This window comes from Ylistrum balloti, unplaced genomic scaffold, assembly GCF_031769215.1.
Source record: "Ylistrum balloti isolate Yb309-2 unplaced genomic scaffold, AGI_CSIRO_Ybal_v1 Utg370612, whole genome shotgun sequence".
NCBI lineage: Eukaryota > Metazoa > Mollusca > Bivalvia > Pectinida > Pectinidae > Ylistrum > Ylistrum balloti.
In genome coordinates, this window is record NW_026782376.1 from 1163221 (window position 1) to 1185687 (window position 22467).

Genomic DNA, 22467 nt, shown 5'->3' on the forward strand with positions numbered 1-22467 from the left:
TCCCCACCTATTACCTGTTTTTGTCTTCTGTTGGAATTTCCAGTTAGATCCCAATTCATTCAAGCTGATTTGAGGATTAACTTTAAAACAATGGATAAGCAATAATCCATTTCCTCTTTTGGTCCAGTTTCATGAATAAGAAAAAAAATGCTTGTACATCGGCAGATTTTAAAAAAGAATAATGGACTAGTCTAAATCAGATGTATGACTAATGCTCAACTGAAGACATGACCATTTCTAACCAAAAATCTTGATGTTGCCACCTAAATGTTGGAGCCATGCCCAGAATCTTTCTGGAGCTAATACCCAGGCAGATGTATCACTGATGGCCAGCTCAGTGAATGACTAGATCTACCTGCTGCACAGACAATCTTACATAAAGGAGGAATGTCACAAAATTGAATCCTCTTTCCTCAGAATTTGTCTTCATTGTTTACCAGACAAGAGGACAAGTGAGCTGATGCTGTGTAGGCTTAAAACCTACTAGCCAAGAATCAAATTCAACCAAAATCTTGATGTTCTTGTGCACACAAGACTCCATAATATACAAGTGTCATGGTAACCCTTGAGGAAAAGTGGGGTTAGGGTTTTAGAATGGAAATATAAAGGTTGATATTTTTAGATGACGACTCTCTTTTGGTGATGGTGAAGTGATTTAATCTAAAGATCATATAGGATCCTGAGTCAAGGGAACCTGTCGGGACAGAATGGTCAAAAAGAGTGCAATTTAGGGAAATATTGTGTGATGTGCAACTGTATTTAAATCTTGTTCCACATTGATCCCTGGTCAAAGATACGACTCCATTACATTTGTTGACCATTCTTGTCTCAATGAAAGATCTTTGGCAAATTTTGCTTGCATGTGCACAGGGGGGCGCAAATGTTTTGGGTGTCTGACTGTCTTTATCACTAGCCCTTCATGTCTGGGTCGAATGTTAGAGGCCTTCTTTAGACAGGCGTCATGCACTGACTGCATAACTTTAGTTCTTCTCCCTGAATATCTGATCGCCACCACCACCCAAACATGGCACATCCGTAAATGACGGTAGCTGTTAACAAGAAGTAAAAGAAAAATAAACTCAACGAATACATGTATACAAAGGTTTCCTCAACTTATGCAATTTATTCATTTGATTATATATGAAAAATTGCTTGACCAGCAGAGGGGCCTCTTTGATTTCTATGAAGTTTCTCTTGATGTTGTATTTCACAAAGGAGTGAACAGATATTTAACACAGATTTCCGTTGTAACCAGTTTGTAAAATTAGGATTAGATAGATTGGTTGAAGGTCGAGGGATGAAATGGTCATCAGGAAGCCATATTTGATTTCAGATCATAGATTGTCATTGCTATTGTTTGGAAAGAACTGAACATGTCTTTCTCTAGTTTTATACACAGGACCCTCTTAGATCCTTATTTTGGTTTGTAATAATGAGGAACATCATAACAGACAGTCATTTTTTTTGTTCTATCATTATTTGCAGAAGCTTTATGTTTCGTTCTTTCATTATTTGTTTGGAGACACAAAGAAAATGGCTAACGGGCAAATATTCAGAAGGTCTAAATTTGGTGATTTTACAAAATCAAATACAAATCTTTCTGTCAAAAGAAATCAGCACTTTAGATGATCAGTAATGTGAATGGTACTTAACATAAACAAATCAGTTTATGGTAACTGTCACATCAGTTGGTAGTTTAAAGTGTGATACTGCTACAGGTTAGATGACATTTGAAATGAACGGTGTTTAATGTAGGTTATAGTACATTTCTACCTGGAGATTAATCCTTAAGATGTTGTAGATAAGAAAGGATGTAGATGGTCATAAAGATTCTTAACAGAAATATTGTGATCTGGTGTTAGCTTTCTCCAATGTAGCCAGTCCCTCTGCATTGCTACAAAATAGCATGTTATCCATCGGAGAATTTTTACAAAAGTTTTCCACGGTGTTCATTTGTGGATCTTCATTTTGTATCCATGCTCCATGAACAGCATGGCAAATAGGCATTGACATTAAGAGTTCATAAATCAGTATGGATGTTAACAGATGCTTATAATCACAACATAGTATTTCAGGGGCTGAAATAGCTCAGTTGGTTAGAGAGAGGGACCTATGTTACCTTGGGGAAAGGTCCTAGATGTGTGGTTCAACACTTCTTACCTGTGGCAGTTCATGTTTTTCAGGAATCAACAAGATGTTTTGCTCTTTTGTAATTGGTTATTTGATACAAGATCAAATTTAAAAGAAGCACATACAATTGGAGGAATTAAGTATGAATAGCTTGGTCGTGAATATGAAGGGCAATAGTCAGACTGGCTGCGTATTTCGCTGCAGGTTTATCTAATGATTAGTTATATTCATAACCCTATGAATGCCATTTCTGAATATGTTGTTTGTAGAGAGTATTTCAGCAAAAAGGTAGATTTAAAGGTATTGGCATGTTTAGAGTTGAATATTAAAGTAACATTTATATTACAGTAGCCAAAATATCCGTATTGTATATAATACAGTGGGATGTTGGAATTTTTGCTGTACTAGAAGTTTTTAACTATTTGCCTATCAGCTCTCAGAAATGGACCTAAGTGAATATTTTGTTTCTGTCTGCTCCATACATATTCAAAATTCTTCAAGTTTGAAGTGTTGCTAGTTAAAAATGTCAGTATACAGTTCATTTTATTTACCCGACTAGATGTACATATGAAAGCAGAAGAGCTATTTTTTTCTAAAATTATTTGATCATCCTTCAGATTTGACCTACCTTCTTAAATGTTTTGAGCAATTCCTTCAGGTTTTTGTTGAACCTAATTGTATAGTAGTCTAAAGTCTTTTTCCGCCCTTGTGTGTTAAAACTGAAATGTTTGATGGCAATTCTTCAAACCTAAATGTGACTTAAATAGTCCCATACCAATAATAAACTGGAAGGCACTATTGGTTTGTACTCCTACCTGTTAAAGAAATGCTTTATCCAGGACATATTTTATATACCCAGGCAGCTATAATTGTCAAATTTTGTATATAGGAGTGGTGCCATTTGGGATGGCATCATGCTATAGACTGAATTACTGTTGATGGTAATGTCCACCTACTCTTCATGTATTCGTTGTTGTTATGTTTTCAGCTATGTCATGGGTCTCCTACAGTTGTCATATTTTCACTAATTTGTTTATCTTTGCATGTATACTCTGAATCTAGGTCATGTTCTAGAGTTGAGAAAGTACTGGTTGATCACTCTTTGTTACTCCCATGGTTCAAAGAACATGTGATCTTATATTGTTTTTTAGTGTCAGTTTGTCATGTTAGCATTGAGCTTCAACAATTAAGGTGACACCACCGTAGCCCTTTCAGAGCAAAATGATGCAGGGCCCAACAACAAAAGCAAGATTTCAAAACTTCCCCATACAATAGAGATAAAAGGATTTGACCACATTTTATCAAGAACATCTTTTTATGGAAGGTAGCTTTGTATCTGTTCTTGAAAATGTTCCGTTTGAGTGTGGAGCAAAGTCACTCAAACATTATAATTTTTGGAAAGCAAAGACCAGATGGTGAACTGTTTCTGAAAATACAGATTTGGTTAAATCTTTACTTTTTGTATATTTGTTTTACAGCGTGTTTTGGGATTTATACTGTGCAGCACCAGAAAGGCGGGAAACTTGTGATCACTCAAGTGAAGCTAAAGCATTTCATGATTATGTAAGTAGAAACCATCTTTAGTCTCTAGTTATTCATCCTACCCTTTGAATATTTATTAGTGATGTCACAATGATCTGATGTATTTAACTTATTTTATATTTAAATCAGCTGTGAGTTGTTATGTGAGGCAATAAAATCACAAACACTAGAATATGACTGCAACAGGGAATATTTTTACTCTCTCGGAATTTCGAACACACAGTCAGTTAATTATATAATCAATTGAATACTTTAATAAACTTATCTCATTATGGCTGATTGTCGATTTTGGATGACACATCACTAATAAATAGTCAACTTATTTAGAAGAGATTTCAGAAGAAAGAAAGAAAAAAGGTAGTGGTGATCTGAAAAATCTGTAACCGATGTCCCACCATTTATAAAAAGTCATTTGATGTATACGAGATCGAAGAGGAAAGACAACAAAATGATCAGTAACAATCTGCAGTCTGTGTGACAAATTCTACTGTTTTGGTCAAGTTTTGCTCCACTAGCTCAATTCTATATTGGCTTTTGAGATGGCATACACAGCATCAGACTTCATCATGTCTCCGTAAAACACTAATAATCCAAACTTGATCTGGCCAATCTTTGTCAAAAATATTACTGGACCAAAGAGATTAAATGTCGTAGACATCAAAAAAACTTTAGTGCAGAAGAAATCAAATTTCAATCCCGATATGCAAAATAAAGGCCAATCTTTTTCAACTGGACATTGCTTACTTAAATGGAAAGTTGAAATGCATGGCACATCGGTGACAGATGAGATTTTTTTTTTTTTAAATCCTATTTTGGTTTGCATTAGAATCCATTCCCATTACAGAGCCCAGCTAGAAATTACAAATGACATTAAGAGACATGCTACTGACTGAAGGTGATCTGAATCTCTCGTCCCCACCATGGGGATTTTTCCTTGCATCACAACTTAGTAATGGCTGGAATTCCCTCCCTCAATCAGCATGCATGCAAGGCATCAGGAGTTAAATATTTGTATATACAACATAATGTGATCAGCCTCAGGAACTCACTAGAAATTAACTACCAAGTCTTTTCTGCGTTCATGTTATTGAGATTTTGAAATCTGGATTAATTAAAGTACACAGGCGTTTTCTAAAAGGACTTGAATCGACGAATCATGCAAGCAGGTTTGGCTTAATACATCCTGGTCCCCTTACTTTGACTTTGGGATTTTGGACATAATACAGTTTGCTGTTGGGTATGAAAAGGTGAATACAGTCATGTTACAAGATACCAAAGGGTCTTGTCTTTGCCCTTTAAGACAATTGTTGGGGGTCCTATTAAATCCTGGAATGAAGAAGTTTTGATCCAAATCATACATGAAATTATTCACAACCTTTAAGAAGAAATGTTTATGCTGGTGCAATATGGATTAACCAAGGGTTTTTGCTCCACTAGGGGACTCAGCTCCAGGTTTATATTATGTTCGTCTTCAAAACAATACAAATCAGTTGCAAAGCTCGGTAAAGAAAAACATGATATAAATCCTGCTTCATCCACGGAAACTTCTATGTGGTATACTGTTGAAGGAAAGGCGTAGCTGTCTAGTTGACACAGGAGTAAACAAATTTGGTGGTCTTCTATAGCTTCTTCTTTTGACCACTTGATTATTTTCCAACTGGATTCCCTTTGTTTAATATTTTGCTCTTCCAATCCTTAAGCATTTCATAGAATCTGAAACGAAATTACAAATTGGTCAGGATAGTAGTAATGTGCAGTGATTTCAGAATTTCTCGTTAAGATATTCTCAGTTCTACTTTCAATATGGTGGAGACCTAGGCCTGAATGGTTACTTAGATCAAGGAATCTGTTTATAAGGAATTCATTGTTCTATAATTTGTGATAAATGTTAATGTGCTCCCAATTCTTGGATGTGATGGTATTATTCTCAATTGTCTAGTCCAAGATAAATAATCTGGTCTACATTTGTACAACTGATTTGCATTACTGCTTTTTTTCTTTGTGGTTTGATTGAAATCTGTTTAGTGCCTCTGGTTATAATTTATTTTCTGGAACGCATGTTGCCATTTTGATTACAAATAATCTGAGTACTTTTGGCCTTGTGTTATTTTTGCCAGGAATACTCCATGTATCCATATTGTTTATATCTCCAAAGGTATATGGTGTCCAGGTGTGATATGTTGTCAGTAGGGTTAGATGATGTCACAAGGGTTTGCACAACGTCACTTTGTTTGTAGGGTTTATTTATGGTCTGGCATAGGGATTTTTTTGTCTCCAGGGCTACAAAATATATCGCTGATATCGCCAGGATGATGTGAGTGCATGTTGCCTCTTGGGGAATATGTTTTAGGATTACATTTTACATCCATATTTATATATCATCACATGGGTTGTGTATTATCACTAGGCTTTTGTTTACATATATGTCACAAGGATTAAATTTGTTTTCTTGTGTTTTACATCTGACAGTCTCCAGGGCATTTTGTAATGGGAGGGATCATAGTTTTACTCATGTCAGTCTGTCCATCCACCCCATCTCAGATGTCATGTCCATTCTGAAACAAATTCATATCTTGAGATCATATCTTGAGAATTTCTCATCATATTTGGTTTATATTTACACTACAGTATCATAACATCAAGTTTTACACCCTGAAGTCTTAAGATGGTCATCAGTCAAAGGTCAAAAATCACATTTGATTTGTGCATTAATGATATTTAGAAATGGAACGATAGTGCTGTCCTAATGACATTTTCTAGTTTTATGACAGATTCGATAAGTATGAAAAATTTAATGTGGAAGCAGATTTTTCAAGATACTTTATCAGACATGTACCTTTTCTGGCAAGACCAAAACACTTTGATGAACCAGAAGAAATATTAGGAACCATGTAGATGTTGTACTACAAATTAGTTCTGTAAAATGAAGAAATGGGAAAATGTGTAAACTGTTCAAATGAAAATGCAATATAATACTACATACCTCTTTTGATTTGCTACCATAAATTAAATATCCAATAAAATTCAAGTTGCAAGTGAACCAGATTTGCAAGTGAACCAGATTTAAAGACTATTTGACTTATATGACATATGACACAAAATCAAGGACTTTGAAAAAGCTGTATTCACATTAAGTTCAATAGCACTAATAGCAGGACATGTACTAGCCTGGGAGTCTGGTGAGCTGTGGAATGGTAAACACTTGCACTCTGAACACGATGAGACCTCTTGGCGACAGTTTTCATTTGCTGTTACAAGATGGCTTTTACAAGCCCTTCCATCTTTATGACAAATTGCTGCTTTAATTTGTGATTATAGTTTATGGGGATACTTTCACCAAAGCTTCAAGTTTTGCTTGTTTTGCCCTTTGGCCAATATTGCGATAATATTTGGGGACAAATTTAACACTCCTAGAAAAAGAAGATCCTTGTGAGGACAAAAGCTTCTTGGGTTTTCCCATATATAGTAATAAGAATTTATAAGTTACTTTGGAATGATAGAAAAGTTTTCACTACAGATCTTCTGTTTCTGACTTTTAGTTGCAGTGGAGAGCCATTGTTGAAAAGTTTCCTTTTGCTAACTGATCATAAATAAAATTCTCTGTAAGTTGTCGGCAAGGTAACAGCAGAATACTTCCATCGGTTAATTCAAAATCAAATTTGATTTGAGGAAACTAGGGCAAGCAAAAGGAGGATTTTATAGACTTCTGAAACAGTACAAGAAAAATAAGACCAAGTGTTCCAGAAGTATGTCTTCTACTTCCTCAACAACACCCACCATGTAAATCTGAAATTGAAGTGGTTGCCCCTGAGATAGTGTACAGAAGAAAAGTATCGACTGAGACCTTGGATTCTAAGAAGGACAGAGAGTGAGACTGTGTGGAGCAGTTTGTAGACTTGTAGAAAGTTGTGGGGATTTCATTAGGAAAGCCTGCTATGTTTTAATCAATAACAAAGACCAGTTTGTACCCTGTTAAACTGGGAAAAAACAAATTTAAAATATTGTAGATTATTAAAAGCTTCATCAATGTTTCTGAATCAGCAATGGTTCATCAGCACTTCTAAATCAGTAAAGCTTCATCAACTGTTCTAAATCAGTAAAGCTTCATCAGCACTTCTAAATCAGTAAAGCTTCATCAACTGTTCTAAATCAGTAAAGCTTCATCAACTGTTCTAAATCAGTAAAGCTTCATCAACTGTTCTAAATCAGTAAAGCTTCATCAACAGTTCTATATTAGTAAAGCTTCATCAACAGTTCTAAATCAATAAAACTTAAATGTTAATAATAAATCGCCCATCTTCATCAATATCTATAAATCAGCAAAAGTTCATCATTGTCTCGAAATCAGCAAAATCTCAAATTATCACTGTGTTTGTTGATTGTATATGTCCGGGCATTCCTTAGTTTTTTTGTGCCAACAAATGTATGGTAATTTTTGTTGGGAGGTCAGCTTTTACAAATTTACATCTGAATGTATGAGAAAATGTGAATGGTGTTTGTCCAAAATTAGGTTTGAAACGGTCAATTTGGTCTATTGTTATGGTAAAATATTTTATTTCTTATTTGACACCTGTACAATAGCCATTCAGATTCTGACAAAACAAAAAGTAGAATAGATAGTCATTTTGTCCTGAAGAAATGTTGTAACTTGTTAAACTTTGATACAAGAGAATTTCTACAGTTTGATTGCTCTCAGACATAGGGAAAGACCTCGGTTTTTGAATTGTGACCGAACTGTGACCTTGATAGTATGTAACAGTTTTTCAGTGTTACACCAAAGTATTTTCTGATCATGTACAGAAAAAGGATATCAAGTGTTAATGAAAAATCTTCGGCACTTCTTAATCCTGTTGTAGTTTCATTATGACATGTGATCATGTAAATCATTAAAATTTCAGGGTCAAGGGTCAAAGTTCAAGGTCACAGTTCCACAGGTACTTTTATTTGAAGCACTTTAAGACATCTTTTAATTTACTATTTTTCTATCATTATAATTTCATTTTAATTTTTTTTTTTTATCATTGAAAAATATCTTACTTAATCTTCGATATAACAAAGTAGGCATTGTTTCTTGCTGCACATCTGTATAAAACGTAGCTTGACACCATGTTTGTGTACTTTATTGTGATGTGATGTATATATCTGTATATATAATATTGTAACATTTCTTTTTTTTCAATTTTTTATGGTCTATCTCTATGCAAACAAGATAGTTTTAAAATAACTGAAAAATCAAGAACTTTAGTCATCAACAGATCTTTCTTTGATTTGATAAAATTATGTAATTTGAACATGAAAACTGAAACCTATCAAGTTCTTCTTCATTAGTTAACTTTATTGCTATATATGTAAGTTCGTGTTTGGGGTTTGGACTTTTGTAAACTTTTTTGAAATGATGCTGGTGATGGGTATATAAAAATCAGTGGGTCAGTCATGTTTATAGACGACTGTATTAAGACCACAATGAGTTTCATCTGCTACCAAAATGGTTGTGAATCGCACATAAGTGATGACTCCATCCCTCAGAAACTCTCTTCACACGAAAGAAAGAACTTTTTTCCTTAGTTTGAAATATTGATTTATTCACCTGTACGGGTCATTTTGTCCACTCAAACAATTGCAGATTGTAGGCAATGAATTTGCAGAATGGATTACAGGTACTACAGGTGTTGAATGCACACTTAAATGCTGGATACCCTGAGGAACTGACAAAACCAGTCGGACGAAACCATGCATCTGAAGCCACTGTAGAATGAGTGGTAGGGTAGTATGCCCCTTGGGGTGGGATCAGAGAACCTTTCCCCGGGGATGGGCTGTAAGGGCTTGGTGTTGTATCACTGCTGCCACTGTTGTTCCTCCTCCTATTGTCATGGTGTTTGGTTGGAAATGTGTTCTACTGACTGAGGGAAAAAAACTTCTGCACAAGATAACTTGAAAATCAATACAAGGCACTGTAAAGCTGCTGCTAGTTAACACACTGCCAGCGCTGAAGGTTAAACCTCTGGTAGGCAACCACCGGCAACCAGGCAAGGCCAACCAGGCCACAACAATGTAGGCTGTAGTTCTTCTTAAAATAATAAAGCAAATTCTACAAGTGCTGATTATTATCATCAGCAACCATGCCACAATCCTGTAGGCTGTGGATTTTCCTGAAATTAGTATAGATGAATTTGGTAGGCAAACACTGGCAACCAGGTAAGAACATAACAGGCTAGCTTCTTCTTACAAAACAACCACCAGCATTCAGCCCAGAACAAAATAGACTAGCATACTCTTACAACCTTTCGGTAGGCTAGCTTACTCTTACAACCTTTCGCTAGGCTAGCTTACTCTTACAACCTTTCGGTAGGCTAGCTTACTCTTACAACCTTTCGCTAGGCTAGCTTACTCTTACAACCTTTCGCTAGGCAAACACCAGGAATCATTTGAGAACATAGATAAGCTGGCTTCCTCTTAAACCACCAGCAACTGAGAGAGAACAAGATAGGCTAGCTTCCTCTTACAAATAGGTAACTACCAGGAATGATAGGTGATCCTGAGCAAAATCTGGTAGACAAACAGAAACAACCAGACCTAAATAAAAAAAACCAACAAAACAAATGATTGAATTCTTACACATAATTACTGCAGCTTTACCAATGCTGAAATTTCTGATAGTCAATTGGTACAATGTGTCACCAGGTCATATAGTAGGCCACAACACCACAGCACTTCAATTCACTTGTGTTACAAAAATGTTCAAGAAGCTCCCTGGTCAGCAACTAAACTACACACATATGTATTCTCTTTGATACTTTAAAGTTTTATTGGTGTAATCCATGTGGTAGAAAGAGTTGTCATGAACTTCTGGTTTATATTTTTGTTGCAGAATTATTTTTTTGTGTGTATGTGTAGTTTTTCAGAAACAAAATATCAAAGGATATTTTTCTTCGTTTGCATGAAGATTGATACGTCACTATAGGTAAAATCAGTTTCAGATATACTTTGTATTTATTTTACTGAAGGAAAATCTACATAGGTTATTTTTCATGATATGATTCTATATTTGTTTCTGAATTGGGAGATTGATTTACATCTCTTATCATTTGGCTGAACATAGCTGATCATTGAAGATATACACAAAACAATACTTAGATGATATACGGTCTTCTATATGATAAATATTTTTTACTTTCTCATTGTAGTCATATCTATTCGGGGATTTGCGTTCAGAAAAACAGTTGCTTATGTCTTAGATTGTTCTTCCTCAACAAACAGGCCTATGGACCATTTTATGCAGTTTACATTCAAAATGCACGCTTATAAAGGGGAGGTAATTGTTAACAAAGAAAATGCCAAGTACCATGTGGCAGGAGTCACAAGTTCCACATCTAGTTGATTTCTAAATTAATTTTTCTTGCCTGATTTTTTTTGTTTAATATTTTAAAATGTGTTGAAATAAGACTTTTGCATCTCTGTCCTTTTATTTATTTTTCAAACTGATAAATTTGTTGTGAAACCATTTCATTCTTATACCATTAAGTTTGGTTGTTATTATTATTCCATTTCTCTGATAGATTATTTTTCATAGACTGTATTTGTAGGATAATAATGCTGTACTATTTGAATATGTCTATAAATTATATGAATGGTACCTGTGTTATGTATTGCTTACACAAAATAAACTCTCTTTCAAAAGGCAAGTTATCAGTGGATCATATTCCTAAGAAAACTTACTTAAAGATTTTGTAGAAATATTCTTCTATTATGAAGAAAATCTCAAGGAAAAGTATTAAGAATTATACCAGCCAAGGTTCAGTTCAAAATGATTGTTTGGAAATAAGAGATAGACTTGTAAAAAATTTACTTATATAATTCTTAGAAATTAAATTATTTTTTTCTAACTTATGAAATATTTGTTTTCTCCTGTGGGCCCCATTGACACGCTGACTCATTTATGTTTTACAAGTAGTTATAAGTCTGATTCTAAGAAGCAGGTTTGACCAAGCACACCCATTGACATAGTAACCGTTATCAGTATAATCATTGTCTAGAGGGAAAGATTCTGGGGATATACTGTAGGCTGTAAACAGAGAATTACTCCAAATTGATCAATGTGACGGATATGCGGTTTGAGATAAAAAGGATATATACAGTATCAGTCCCTAGCTCCCTGACACTTTCACTGTGAAAAATATAGATATGTATCCTTTATTCTGGAGGAAAAGGTCAAGTAGATCTACATAAGAGAATGATGCTGATCCAATATTTATGAATTATTCTGTGCTCCAAGATAAACCCATCACATTTTTTTATCCTAAATAATTAGAAAAATTTGTTTGAATAACTAGAAACAAAACAAAATATTTGTTTAAAATGTGATCTATATTACAAATACAATAAAAAGGGTATTCAGTGACTTATGGGATATTGTTGGTACTGTATCAAGCAGATTTTCTTCATGAGGTGACATACAGGTTTTAATGTGTAAGATATAAATTATGTAAATGAAATATTAAATCTGGAAAAATTTTCTTGTTTTCTTTTTGAGTCTCCGAATTTTCAAGTGTCACTGGGTTCAATGTTTTCCCATTTTCATGGTGTTGACAGTGTTTTGATGCTTTATTTTTCAGTGTTTTCTTTTTATTCGACAAAGATATGGAGATTTGTTTTCAGCAGGCCAATGTCGCCATGCTGTTGTGGTATATTCAGGCTACTAAAGTTGTAATTTTTGGGTTAGTCATAGTCAGCTTACAGAAGCTACTGCTGGAGTTATTAATGCAATTATTACATAGAGGGGCTCCTCATGGGGGAACTTCAGTCGAGGTCCCTCAGGGAGAGGTGATCAAAAGAATTAGGGCACTGCCCTAAGGAACTCTAGGGACTACTACCATGAATGCTCGAGTCCAAAGAAGACTAATAAAGGTCTCTGTAGGATGTTTATTTTGGAGGGGGAGGGGATTCAAATTACAACATATTGTATGTGTCAAAATAAGATCATGGCCAACTTTTCCAGTAGTAAGTTGGTTAAGATCTGATCAGCATCAGTTTCATTTGTGCACCAAATGTACTAAACTGTAACTTAACCAAAGATGGCACAAGTCAGTACTGTTGTGTATGTATGCTGTAGCATGAAAAAAGGTGATTCCAGGAGTCAGTGTGATTGCTAATAATTGGAAATGTCACATGGTATTGAAAAGCTAAACTTCAAAGATTTAACATTTTTCATAATGGTGAAATAGGTCAGAAATTAAACAAGTTTGAATAATAAATTCTGTCTATCTCCAATTTCCAAAATATTTCAATAATCCACGTCTCCACTTTTCATTTCAACTTTCTTGAAAGTTGTTGTTTGGTGGGGAAATTTGTCAAAAAAATGGATGACTGGAGACAGGAAAATTTGTGAGAGGGTTGGAGTTGTCATTATTTTAACATCTTACAGATGAAAGGACAGATAGATGACATTAGCTTGTTCAAGTTTGTTGATGTCAGAGACTGGTACTCTGGTATCTTGTCTTTGGTATCATATTGTCTTTAATATAAACATTGGACTGCTTGCTCCATGCTGGGCAGCCATGTCTCTATGTTGTGTGTGTGTGAGTTAAGTGTGTGTGTGTGAGTGTGTGTGTAACAGCAGAGCTACAGGCTTGGTCTTCTTTGTCAGAAGGTTTACAGTAATCAGGGCCACAGTGTGTGTTATGCCTAGACCTAGTCAGCACATATATATATATATATATATATATGTGTGTATACCTGGTTTCTCTGTTGGGAGTGCTGTATGAGAAAATCACCAACAACTTTCCATATTATTAGAATTTACCTACTGTGTAAACAAAAACATTCTTTTGTGATAGGGATATCACTACTCTTATTTAAATTTCACTGCAAGGTCAGTATCCTACTAAGATGGAACAGATACAAGTTCCTCATACTGCTGCTTAATCCAGCAGATTTTCACTCTTTCACTCTAACAAGACTTTTAAGAAACGGTCTATAGTCATTTAACTTGGGTAGTCTAGAGAAAATGCATACAATTATCTGCAGGGCGATGGTGGTCACATGATCATGTATAAAAATCCATCCTTAAGACATGTATATTTTTCTGAAGTTCTAGTCCTGTGGTATGTTGAAGCTTTTTATAGTAAATGGACTGGAGAGTGTAGAGATTTTTCATTTTCTCATTTCTTTTACATTGTCTTTATATCTATCCCTCTCACTCTCCTTCATTCTTTTTTTTTTTTTTTTGTCACAAATAAACTTACAAATCAGACAGGGAAAGAACAAAAATCAAAACATTCAACACTACTGAGAAAACCGCAGTAAAACTGATGATATATGGTTAATATTTTATGCGGGGGAAAGAATGTAACAGTTTTATATCAAATATTAAAAAGGAAAAATGTTTTTTACAGAAGGGTTTCCCAAACCATCTTCAAATGTTGGGGAATGTTTAATGGTTGTGTTACAGTAGCTGGGACTAAGCAGTGTTTTATAACCTTCTCCCATACAGGCAATGCTTGGAGATGAAATATTTAAGATATATGCAGAGAATATCAGACAAAATCAATTCTATTTTCTGCTCTGCTGCCTGTGGACTATTTATAGATGGTCACCTCTGAATTCTTGTCACCTTTCCAGGCAACCTGCATGGACAAACTTTGTTTAATCCAACCACTATATGGCCACCATTGTAAATGTTAACAGAAACCCTTCTTACCTGACCAGAAATTTTGTTCCAACCATTGTTGTAAACTAGCCAAAAATATGTTTGATATATTCATAGTTGTTATTCTGAATCAAAAACCCTTTCAATCTGACATTTGTTGTAAACTAGACCAGCAACCCTTTCAATCTGACATCTGTTGTAAACTAGTTCAGCAACCCTTTCAATCTGACCCCTGTTGTAAACTAGACCAGCAACCCTTTCAATCTGACATCTGTTGTAAACCAGATCAGCAACCCTTTCAATCTGACATCTGTTGTAAACTAGACCAGCAACCCTTTCAATCTGACATCTGTTGTAAACTAGACCAGCAACCCTTTCAATCTGACATCTGTTGTAAACCAGACCAGCAACCCTTTCAATCTGACATCTGTTGTAAACCAGACCAGCAACCCTTTCAATCTGACATCTGTTGTAATCCAGACCAGCAACCCTTTCAATCTGACATCTGTTGTAAACCAGACCAGCAACCCATTCAATCTGACATCTGTTGTAAACCAGACCAGCAACCCTTTCAATGTGACCTCTGCGATAAACTAGACCAGCAACCCTTTCAATCTGACATCTGTTGTAAACCAGATCAGCAACCCTTTCAATCTGACCCCTGTTGTAAACTAGACCAGCAACCCTTTTAATCTGACATCTGTTGTAAACTAGACCAGCAACCCTTTCAATCTGACCCCTGTTGTAAACTAGACCAGCAACCCTTTCAATCTGATCCCTGTTGTAAACTAGTTCAGCAACCCTTTCAATGTGACCTCTGCGATAAACTAGACCAGCAACCCTTTCAATCTGACATCTGTTGTAAACCAGATCAGCAACCCTTTCAATCTGACCCCTGTTGTAAACTAGACCAGCAACCCTTTTAATCTGACATCTGTTGTAAACTAGACCAGCAACCCTTTCAATCTGACCCCTGTTGTAAACTAGTTCAGCAACCCTTTCAATGTGACCTCTGCGATAAACTAGACCAGCAACCCTTTCAATCTGACATCTGTTGTAAACCAGATCAGCAACCCTTTCAATCTGACCCCTGCTGTAAACTAGACCAGCAACCCTTTTAATCTGACATCTGTTGTAAACTAGACCAGCAACCCTTTCAATCTGACCCCTGTTGTAAACTAGACCAGCAACCCTTTCAATCTGACCCCTGTTGTAAACTAGTTCAGCAACCCTTTCAATCTGACATCTGTTGTAAACGAGACCAGCAACCCTTTCAATCTGACATCTGTTGTAAACTAGACCAGCAACCCTTTCAATCTGACATCTGTTGTAAACCAGACCAGCAACCCTTTCAATCTGACATCTGTTGTAAACTAGACCAGCAACCCTTTCAATCTGACATCTGTTGTAAACTAGACCAGCAACCCTTTCAATATGACCCCTGTTGTAAACTAGACCAGCAACCCTTTCAATCTGACATCTGTTGTAAACCAGATCAGCAACCCTTTCAATCTGACCCCTGTTGTAAACTAGATCAGTAAACCTTTCAATCTGACCTCTGCGATAAACCAGATCAGAAACCCTTTCAATCTGACCTCTGTGATAAACCAGATCAGAAACCCTTTTAATCTCATCCCTGTTGTAAACCTGATTGGATAAAGTTTTAATCCAATTACTCTGAAACCTGTCTTTCCTGTCCTCTGTTATAAACTTACTTGATGATGAAAGGTTCATTCATATGAAAAGTATTATAAGATGAAATTTAATCTCTGTTATAATGACATTAAGTTTGTTTTTCTATTACCTATATGTATAATAACTTTCAATCAATAATACTTAGCCTGTATATATTGACCTTTAACCTCTGTAGAAATGATTTGTTACCTGTATAATTTTACCTCTATATATTACTTCACCTCTGTATTTTGACAGTTATTCTCAGTATAATGACATTGAATTTTTATTTCTACTACCAATGTATTTATTTGTCTGTACCATCACTCAATAATACTTAACCTCTGTATTTTGACCTTGACCTATGGTATGACTATACAACTGTAAAACATTACCTCTGTATAACAACCTTCTATGGTGATGTCACCAAAGACCTCTGTATAATTGGCCATGTACTGAAATGGAGGAGGAAAACATGGTTGTAAAGCTTATAATACCTGTGGGCTAGTGTACACTGATCTGATCCCAGAAGGGAGGAGGGGGAGGGAATTGAACATGGCTGACTCAGATTTTACCAATAATGTGGCTTTTTACTGGATTTCCGTGTAGTTTTCATAATCAAGTCATTTATGTTTCATCTCAGCCATGATTCACTCTCAGAAATCTTTCAGATATAAATGTGTGATTGTTAAAAAGATGGACTGGACAAAGAACAAAAAATCAACAAACAAATTGAAACATGAAAAGCCATGAATTGAATTCTTTCATATATACAGTATTTTGAATCAGGAAATGTTTTGGTATATGTTAGTAAAAAAATTGTGTCCTGTCAGTATTGTGATTAGTTCAATTAATTGTGAAACTTTGCTGGAAACTGAAATTGTTTTAGGTTTACCAGTCTGTTTCCTTATTCAGAAGTTTAACATACGTGGCCAAGTATATTATACAAAATGTGTTGATGTTAAAGATTCAGTGATTGGCAGTGTACTGTTGACTGAAAACATTCTTTGTTAAAATTGAATGATGTTTTATATTTAGTTATTACAACATGCAGCCCGTTAGTTATACAATATTTTATTCTAATTTTGTGCTTTGTGTTTTTCAGGGTTTTGTAAATTCAGGGTATGGGGTAAACGGTATAGCACATGTAAGTATGACTACATATACACCACACTTAACATATACATACATCTGTGTCTAATACACCTGTGTCTTAGGACACAGGTACTACACACCTGTGTCTATCCACATTGTCGGACACCTGTAAACTGTGTGTACAGGTCCCAACAGTGAACAGATTCTTGTGCTAGTCCTACCATCCATTGGTCTACAGGAATAATGTATGTAGGTTGTGCAACAGGAGTCTGCTATACAGAGGTTAACCTATGAAAGGTCTGCTATACAGAGGTTAACCTTGCTTAAGGGATGGTCTGCTATACAGAGGTTTACTAGGCTATAGGGTTGGTCTGCTATACAGAGGTTTACTAGGCTATAGCAATGGCTTGCTATACAGAGGTTAACCAAGGGGAAGGTCTGCTATACAGAGGTTAACTTGGCTAAAGGGACGGTCTGCTTTACAGAGGTTAACCTAGGAAAGGTATGCTATACAGAGGTTAACGAAAGGGAAGGTCTGCTATATAGAGGTTAACCAAGGGGAAGGTCTGCTAAACAGAGGTAAAACCTAGGAAAGGTCTGCTATACAGAGGTTTACAAGGCTATAGGGATGGTCTGTTATACAGAGGTTTACTAGGTAATAGGGATGGTCTGCTATACAGAGGTTAACCTAGGGTTAGGTCTGCTATATAAAGGTTTATCTTCCTATAGGGGTCTGCTGTAATGAGGTTTTACCTGGCAGAACAAAAAAGGTGGCATTCAGAAGTTTATTGGTCTATAAGAGAGGTCAGTTTTACCATGGCTCATTGGTCTGTAGGAGAGGTCTGAAATACATGCTTTTAACAGTCTATACAGGAGTTCTGATTAACAGATTTACATTATTCTTTACCTGGTTATATCAGGGTTAAGTATATATAGTTGTTAACTGATTGTAACAGTTGCCAAGTATAGAGAGGTTTAACCTGGTTATAACAGAGGTCCTGTATACAGAGGTTTTACCTGGTTATAACGGAGGTCCTGTATACAGAGGTTTTACCTGGTTATAACGGAGGTCCTGTATACAGAGGTTTTACCTGGTTATAACGGAGGTCCTGTATATAGAAGTTTTACCTGGTTATAACGGAGGTCCTGTATTCAGAGGTTTTACCTGGTTATAACAGAGGTCCTGTATACAGAGGTTTAACCTGGTTATAACAGAGGTCCTGTATATAGAAGTTTTACCTGGTTATAACAGAGGTCCTGTATATAGAAGTTTTACCTGGTTATAATAGAGGTCCAGTATATAGAGGTTTAACCTGGTTATAACAGAGGTCCTGTATACACAGGTTTTACCTCCTTATAACAAGGTCCAGTATACAGAACTTTCAACTGGTTAAGAAAGAGGTCAGTATACAGAGGTTATACCTAGTTATAACAGGTTCAGTATACAGTGGTTTTGTAGAGAGATTTATAATTAGCTAAAAGAGACATTACCTAAATTCTTTTTTACTTTGCTAAAATCACATGTCCTTTGTACAAAGTTTTTTCATGGCTTGTAGGTTCATTAAAGAAATTTACCCATGAATTTAGAGGGTGAAGTAAACATATTTTTATCAAATAAAAAAATGTTTGTTACTACAAATGTTGAGGACCAAGTACCTGTGACCTGTGCTTTAAGTCCATAAAACCACCATTCCTAGTCTGAATGCTATTAATTTTGTCCTTTTAAAAGCATTAAAACTGAAATGAACCAATGTATTTGAAGGCTACTGAAAATTGGCATTTTAGATTCTACAGAATATTGGAAGTGTGTACAGGCGTATTTTTAATGGCAGAATTGTCTATACATGTTGAGGGTTTTGTACTAGGAAAGCAATTGTAGTGGTTGTCTGGTGGACTTGAATGATTTCATGACTACTTGTATGTAGCAGGATTTTGATTTTTAGGTACATTGGCTAGGATCTGTTCGTAATTAAAATTTTAATGTTCAAATTAGATTGAAATATACAGTGATCTGAGAATTTCTGCAATATATGGTAGACATGATAATTCAAGTGACTAGACTTTTTGATTTTGAACTTGTCCAATTATTAGTTTTAAAAACATTGTTTTACAAGCCAAGCATTTGGAGCAAGGCCAGCCCAGGTGTCAAATTCCAGAAATAGGGTGTTGCCTAATCTGAACTTTCGGTAAAAATGGTTGGTTCTGAAATGATCGGTTTACATACTTTTAGGAGGAGTATGTAATGTTTGTTGCCTGTTGTGGTCACAAAAGCCAGTGTTGGGACTCTTTGTCTGAAAACCACAAGTACTTAACTGGAATCTGTAGTGGACATATAGATGAACTCCAAATGAGATCCACAACAACAATAGGATAGCTGTGTTGCCTTTGTACTGAAGTAATATCCTTCATGATTTTAAGTTAACAGTAATTTAAACCTTTGTAGACGAGTCATTCCATCATTAGAAACTTGTAAGGGGAGATAACTTTTCTCTATGGAACCAAGATGTAAGCAGTAAATAATTTATCAAGGCCTGATCTGTTTGTAATTTAGCACAATGAATGAGTGCTTGCTCAAATGGTTACATTTAAAATTCAAACATCTTGTTGGCGGCTTTTATGGGGTAACGGTGCAAACAGAAAGGTTTCAGATAATAGTGAAAGTGGATAAGATCATAGTGGGCAAGTTTGTAGGTCATAAAGGTCATGTTTGGTAGGTCTTGGTGATTGAATCTTGTATAGGTAGAAGTGGTCAATCTCTGTGCTATAGTGGTCAAGTTTAAGGGATAACAGTGGTCAAATTTCAGAGGTCGGAGTGGTCCAAATGTGTAGGTCATAATTCAGGTCCAGTTCATCTGCATGTTGTGTTTTGTTGATGGCAAACATTTATTCTCATATTTTCTGCCAAAGAAAGTATTTGATGAAACAAAATGATGTTGACTATAAATTTGTGTTTCGTGGTCCATTTTCTTTGCCAATTTGATGATTTCATGATGGTATCACACATTCTGAGCGTCTGGTATTTGACACTTTGTAGGGCTATGTGATATGAAATAGGAATGAAAGCAAGCTATGTTCAACATTGAAATACTATATATTTTAGTGATAATCTTGTTTTAACACTTCTTGCGCTAAAATATGATTATGCTAATTGCAGTTTCCATATGCGGAAACTCAAATTTGAGCCAATATGCTAAAAATATAATTGCACTATAAGTTCATTGCACTCAAATAGGTGTGTATGTACATTTTTCTGACTGCCTTTTAACTGTGATGTAGATTCAGTTGATATGTTCAGTAAAGTCAGTGACACAGAAGGACATCAGATTTTCTTTTATTCAATAACTTGATTCATAAATCTTGAGATTTATTTACTGTCAAATAAGACAATTGTAGAATTAAAGACTTGTGCTGTATCAGACAAAGAATCGGGCTGAGTTTACTGGACACCTATATGTGGTCAGTATATACAGATATGATGTACATATAGACTTGTGCTGTAGTAGGTAAAGAATCGGCCTGAGTTTACTGGACACCTGTATGTGGTCAGTATATACAGGTATGATGTATATATAGAATTGTGTTGTAGTAGGTGAAGAATCGGACTGAGTTTAGTGGACACCTGTATGTGGTCAGTATATACAGGTATGATGTATGGAATTGTGCTGTAGTAGGTAAAGAATCGGCCTGAGTTTAGTGGACACCTGTATGTGGTCAGTATATACAGGTATGATGTATAGACTTGTGCTGTAGTAGGTAAAGAATCGGCTTGAGTTTACTGGACACCTGTATGTGGTCTGTCTGGGACACTGACAGGATGTGGTAGCTCCAGGCCTTGTACACCGATTCATTGACTGGTTTAGCTGGAACATGGTGGTACAACTTTTATCTAGGGCCCTCCTACAATGTGAATGCTTTCATTTGACCAGCATTGAAGACCTTGATAGATATTACTCTGAAAGATATGCTTAAATGTAACTGGCTTTTAAACCATGGAGCATTTTCCGTCCACTCCCGATTTCTTCAGTGGTAGTTAATTTTCTAGGGTAACGGGATGACCTTTCATTCATTATCCAGGAAGTTAAAACTCTTATCAGTTGCTGTATGTATACATGTACACAAATTGTAACTCACAAAATAAGAGGAAGTTAGTTGTCTTATATTTTAATTTAATTAACAAGTCAATTATATCTCCCCCAGTGTTGTTTACCATAACAAACAGTAGATCAATAAAATGGTGATAAGATTCTCTTCTTATCCATGTTTAAGAAATTCAAGTTGGTACTTGAAATTTCAAAATGGGTTCCTGAACAGAGAAATTCCTCTGAGATGAAGAGTTATCCTAGGCATATAGATACAATGGTTATCACAGATTAATGAAACAATGTAATAACGTTGCGTAAAGAATCACTCCAAGTAGTCTGGAATATGAACACTCTATTGTCATTTGAAGTTCTTACCTTTTCTTAATTGTTTTTATTTTGACATGTTTTGCTGACCAAATGAAAAATTTGAATTTCCAAATTTTGTTAAATGTTTATTTAACATTTAGGATATAGCTTTGCACAACTCTCCTACCCAGGATAGCTACTTTACATGTGTCTTAAACAATCAATAATTTGTGATATAGGCTTAGTGGGAAATTAAGTTTTAATCTCTTGTGTTTGTTTACATTTTTGTGGAAGTAGATATTCTATGGAAAATCCTTCCTTGTGTTAAGATAAACATTTAGGACAAAATATTTTAATAACATTAGAAGTCAGAACTTGACAGTTTAAGAGTAGGTATACTGTAAATTCATAAATTTTCAAGAGTGGGGGTTATTTTCCTAGATTTGAGGGAACTCTAAATCTATGCATTAATATGTCCACAAAATCAAAGTTATTAACACGGAATTCGATACTGTTGGATTTTGTGAGAAAGATTTGTTAATGAAATGAAGTGCAAATGAATCTGCATATATTTGTTAAACAAGGAAATTGTAACAGAACAAGTATGTTTTTACATAGTGATTGATAATACTGTAACATTAAATTTTTTCTTGTTTATACTAGTTCTCATAGGATATCATCATACATAATATATACATGTATGTTATAAACAGCTGTAGGCTAGAGGTCTGACCAGTTCAGGAAAGGTCAAAATGGGTTTTGAGATGACCCCTGTCATATGCATGGGTTTGAGCATGCAAAGCAGTGAGTTCAGAGTGCTGGACTTTCACTTGTTTACTACAGAAGCTATATTTAGATTCTGGTGTTCTCCTGAACACTTAGAATGGGATTTAGTACACTGTGGGGTACTAAGGGGGTAATCATAAGTCATGGAAACAGAATTTTGTATTGACATGCCACTATTTTACAAACAGATTCATTATCATTTCCCCT

At 35.3% G+C, this 22467-nt stretch overlaps 1 protein-coding gene across 9 annotated transcripts in view; it reads left to right on the forward strand.

Moving 5' to 3' along the window:
* Positions 1 to 22467, forward strand: part of LOC132556939 (single-stranded DNA-binding protein 3-like) — a 94527-nt gene that overhangs the window by 4032 nt on the left and 68028 nt on the right. For 7 of the 9 annotated variants that reach the window (XM_060221403.1, XM_060221401.1, XM_060221395.1 and 4 more), the window contains exons 4-5: positions 3609 to 3693; positions 17097 to 17138. In XM_060221403.1, coding sequence (XP_060077386.1) covers positions 3609 to 3693; positions 17097 to 17138 — 127 coding nt within the window. The remainder of the gene's footprint in view (positions 1 to 3608; positions 3694 to 17096; positions 17139 to 22467) is intronic. The other 2 variants (XM_060221398.1, XM_060221402.1) reach the window with 1 other exon arrangement.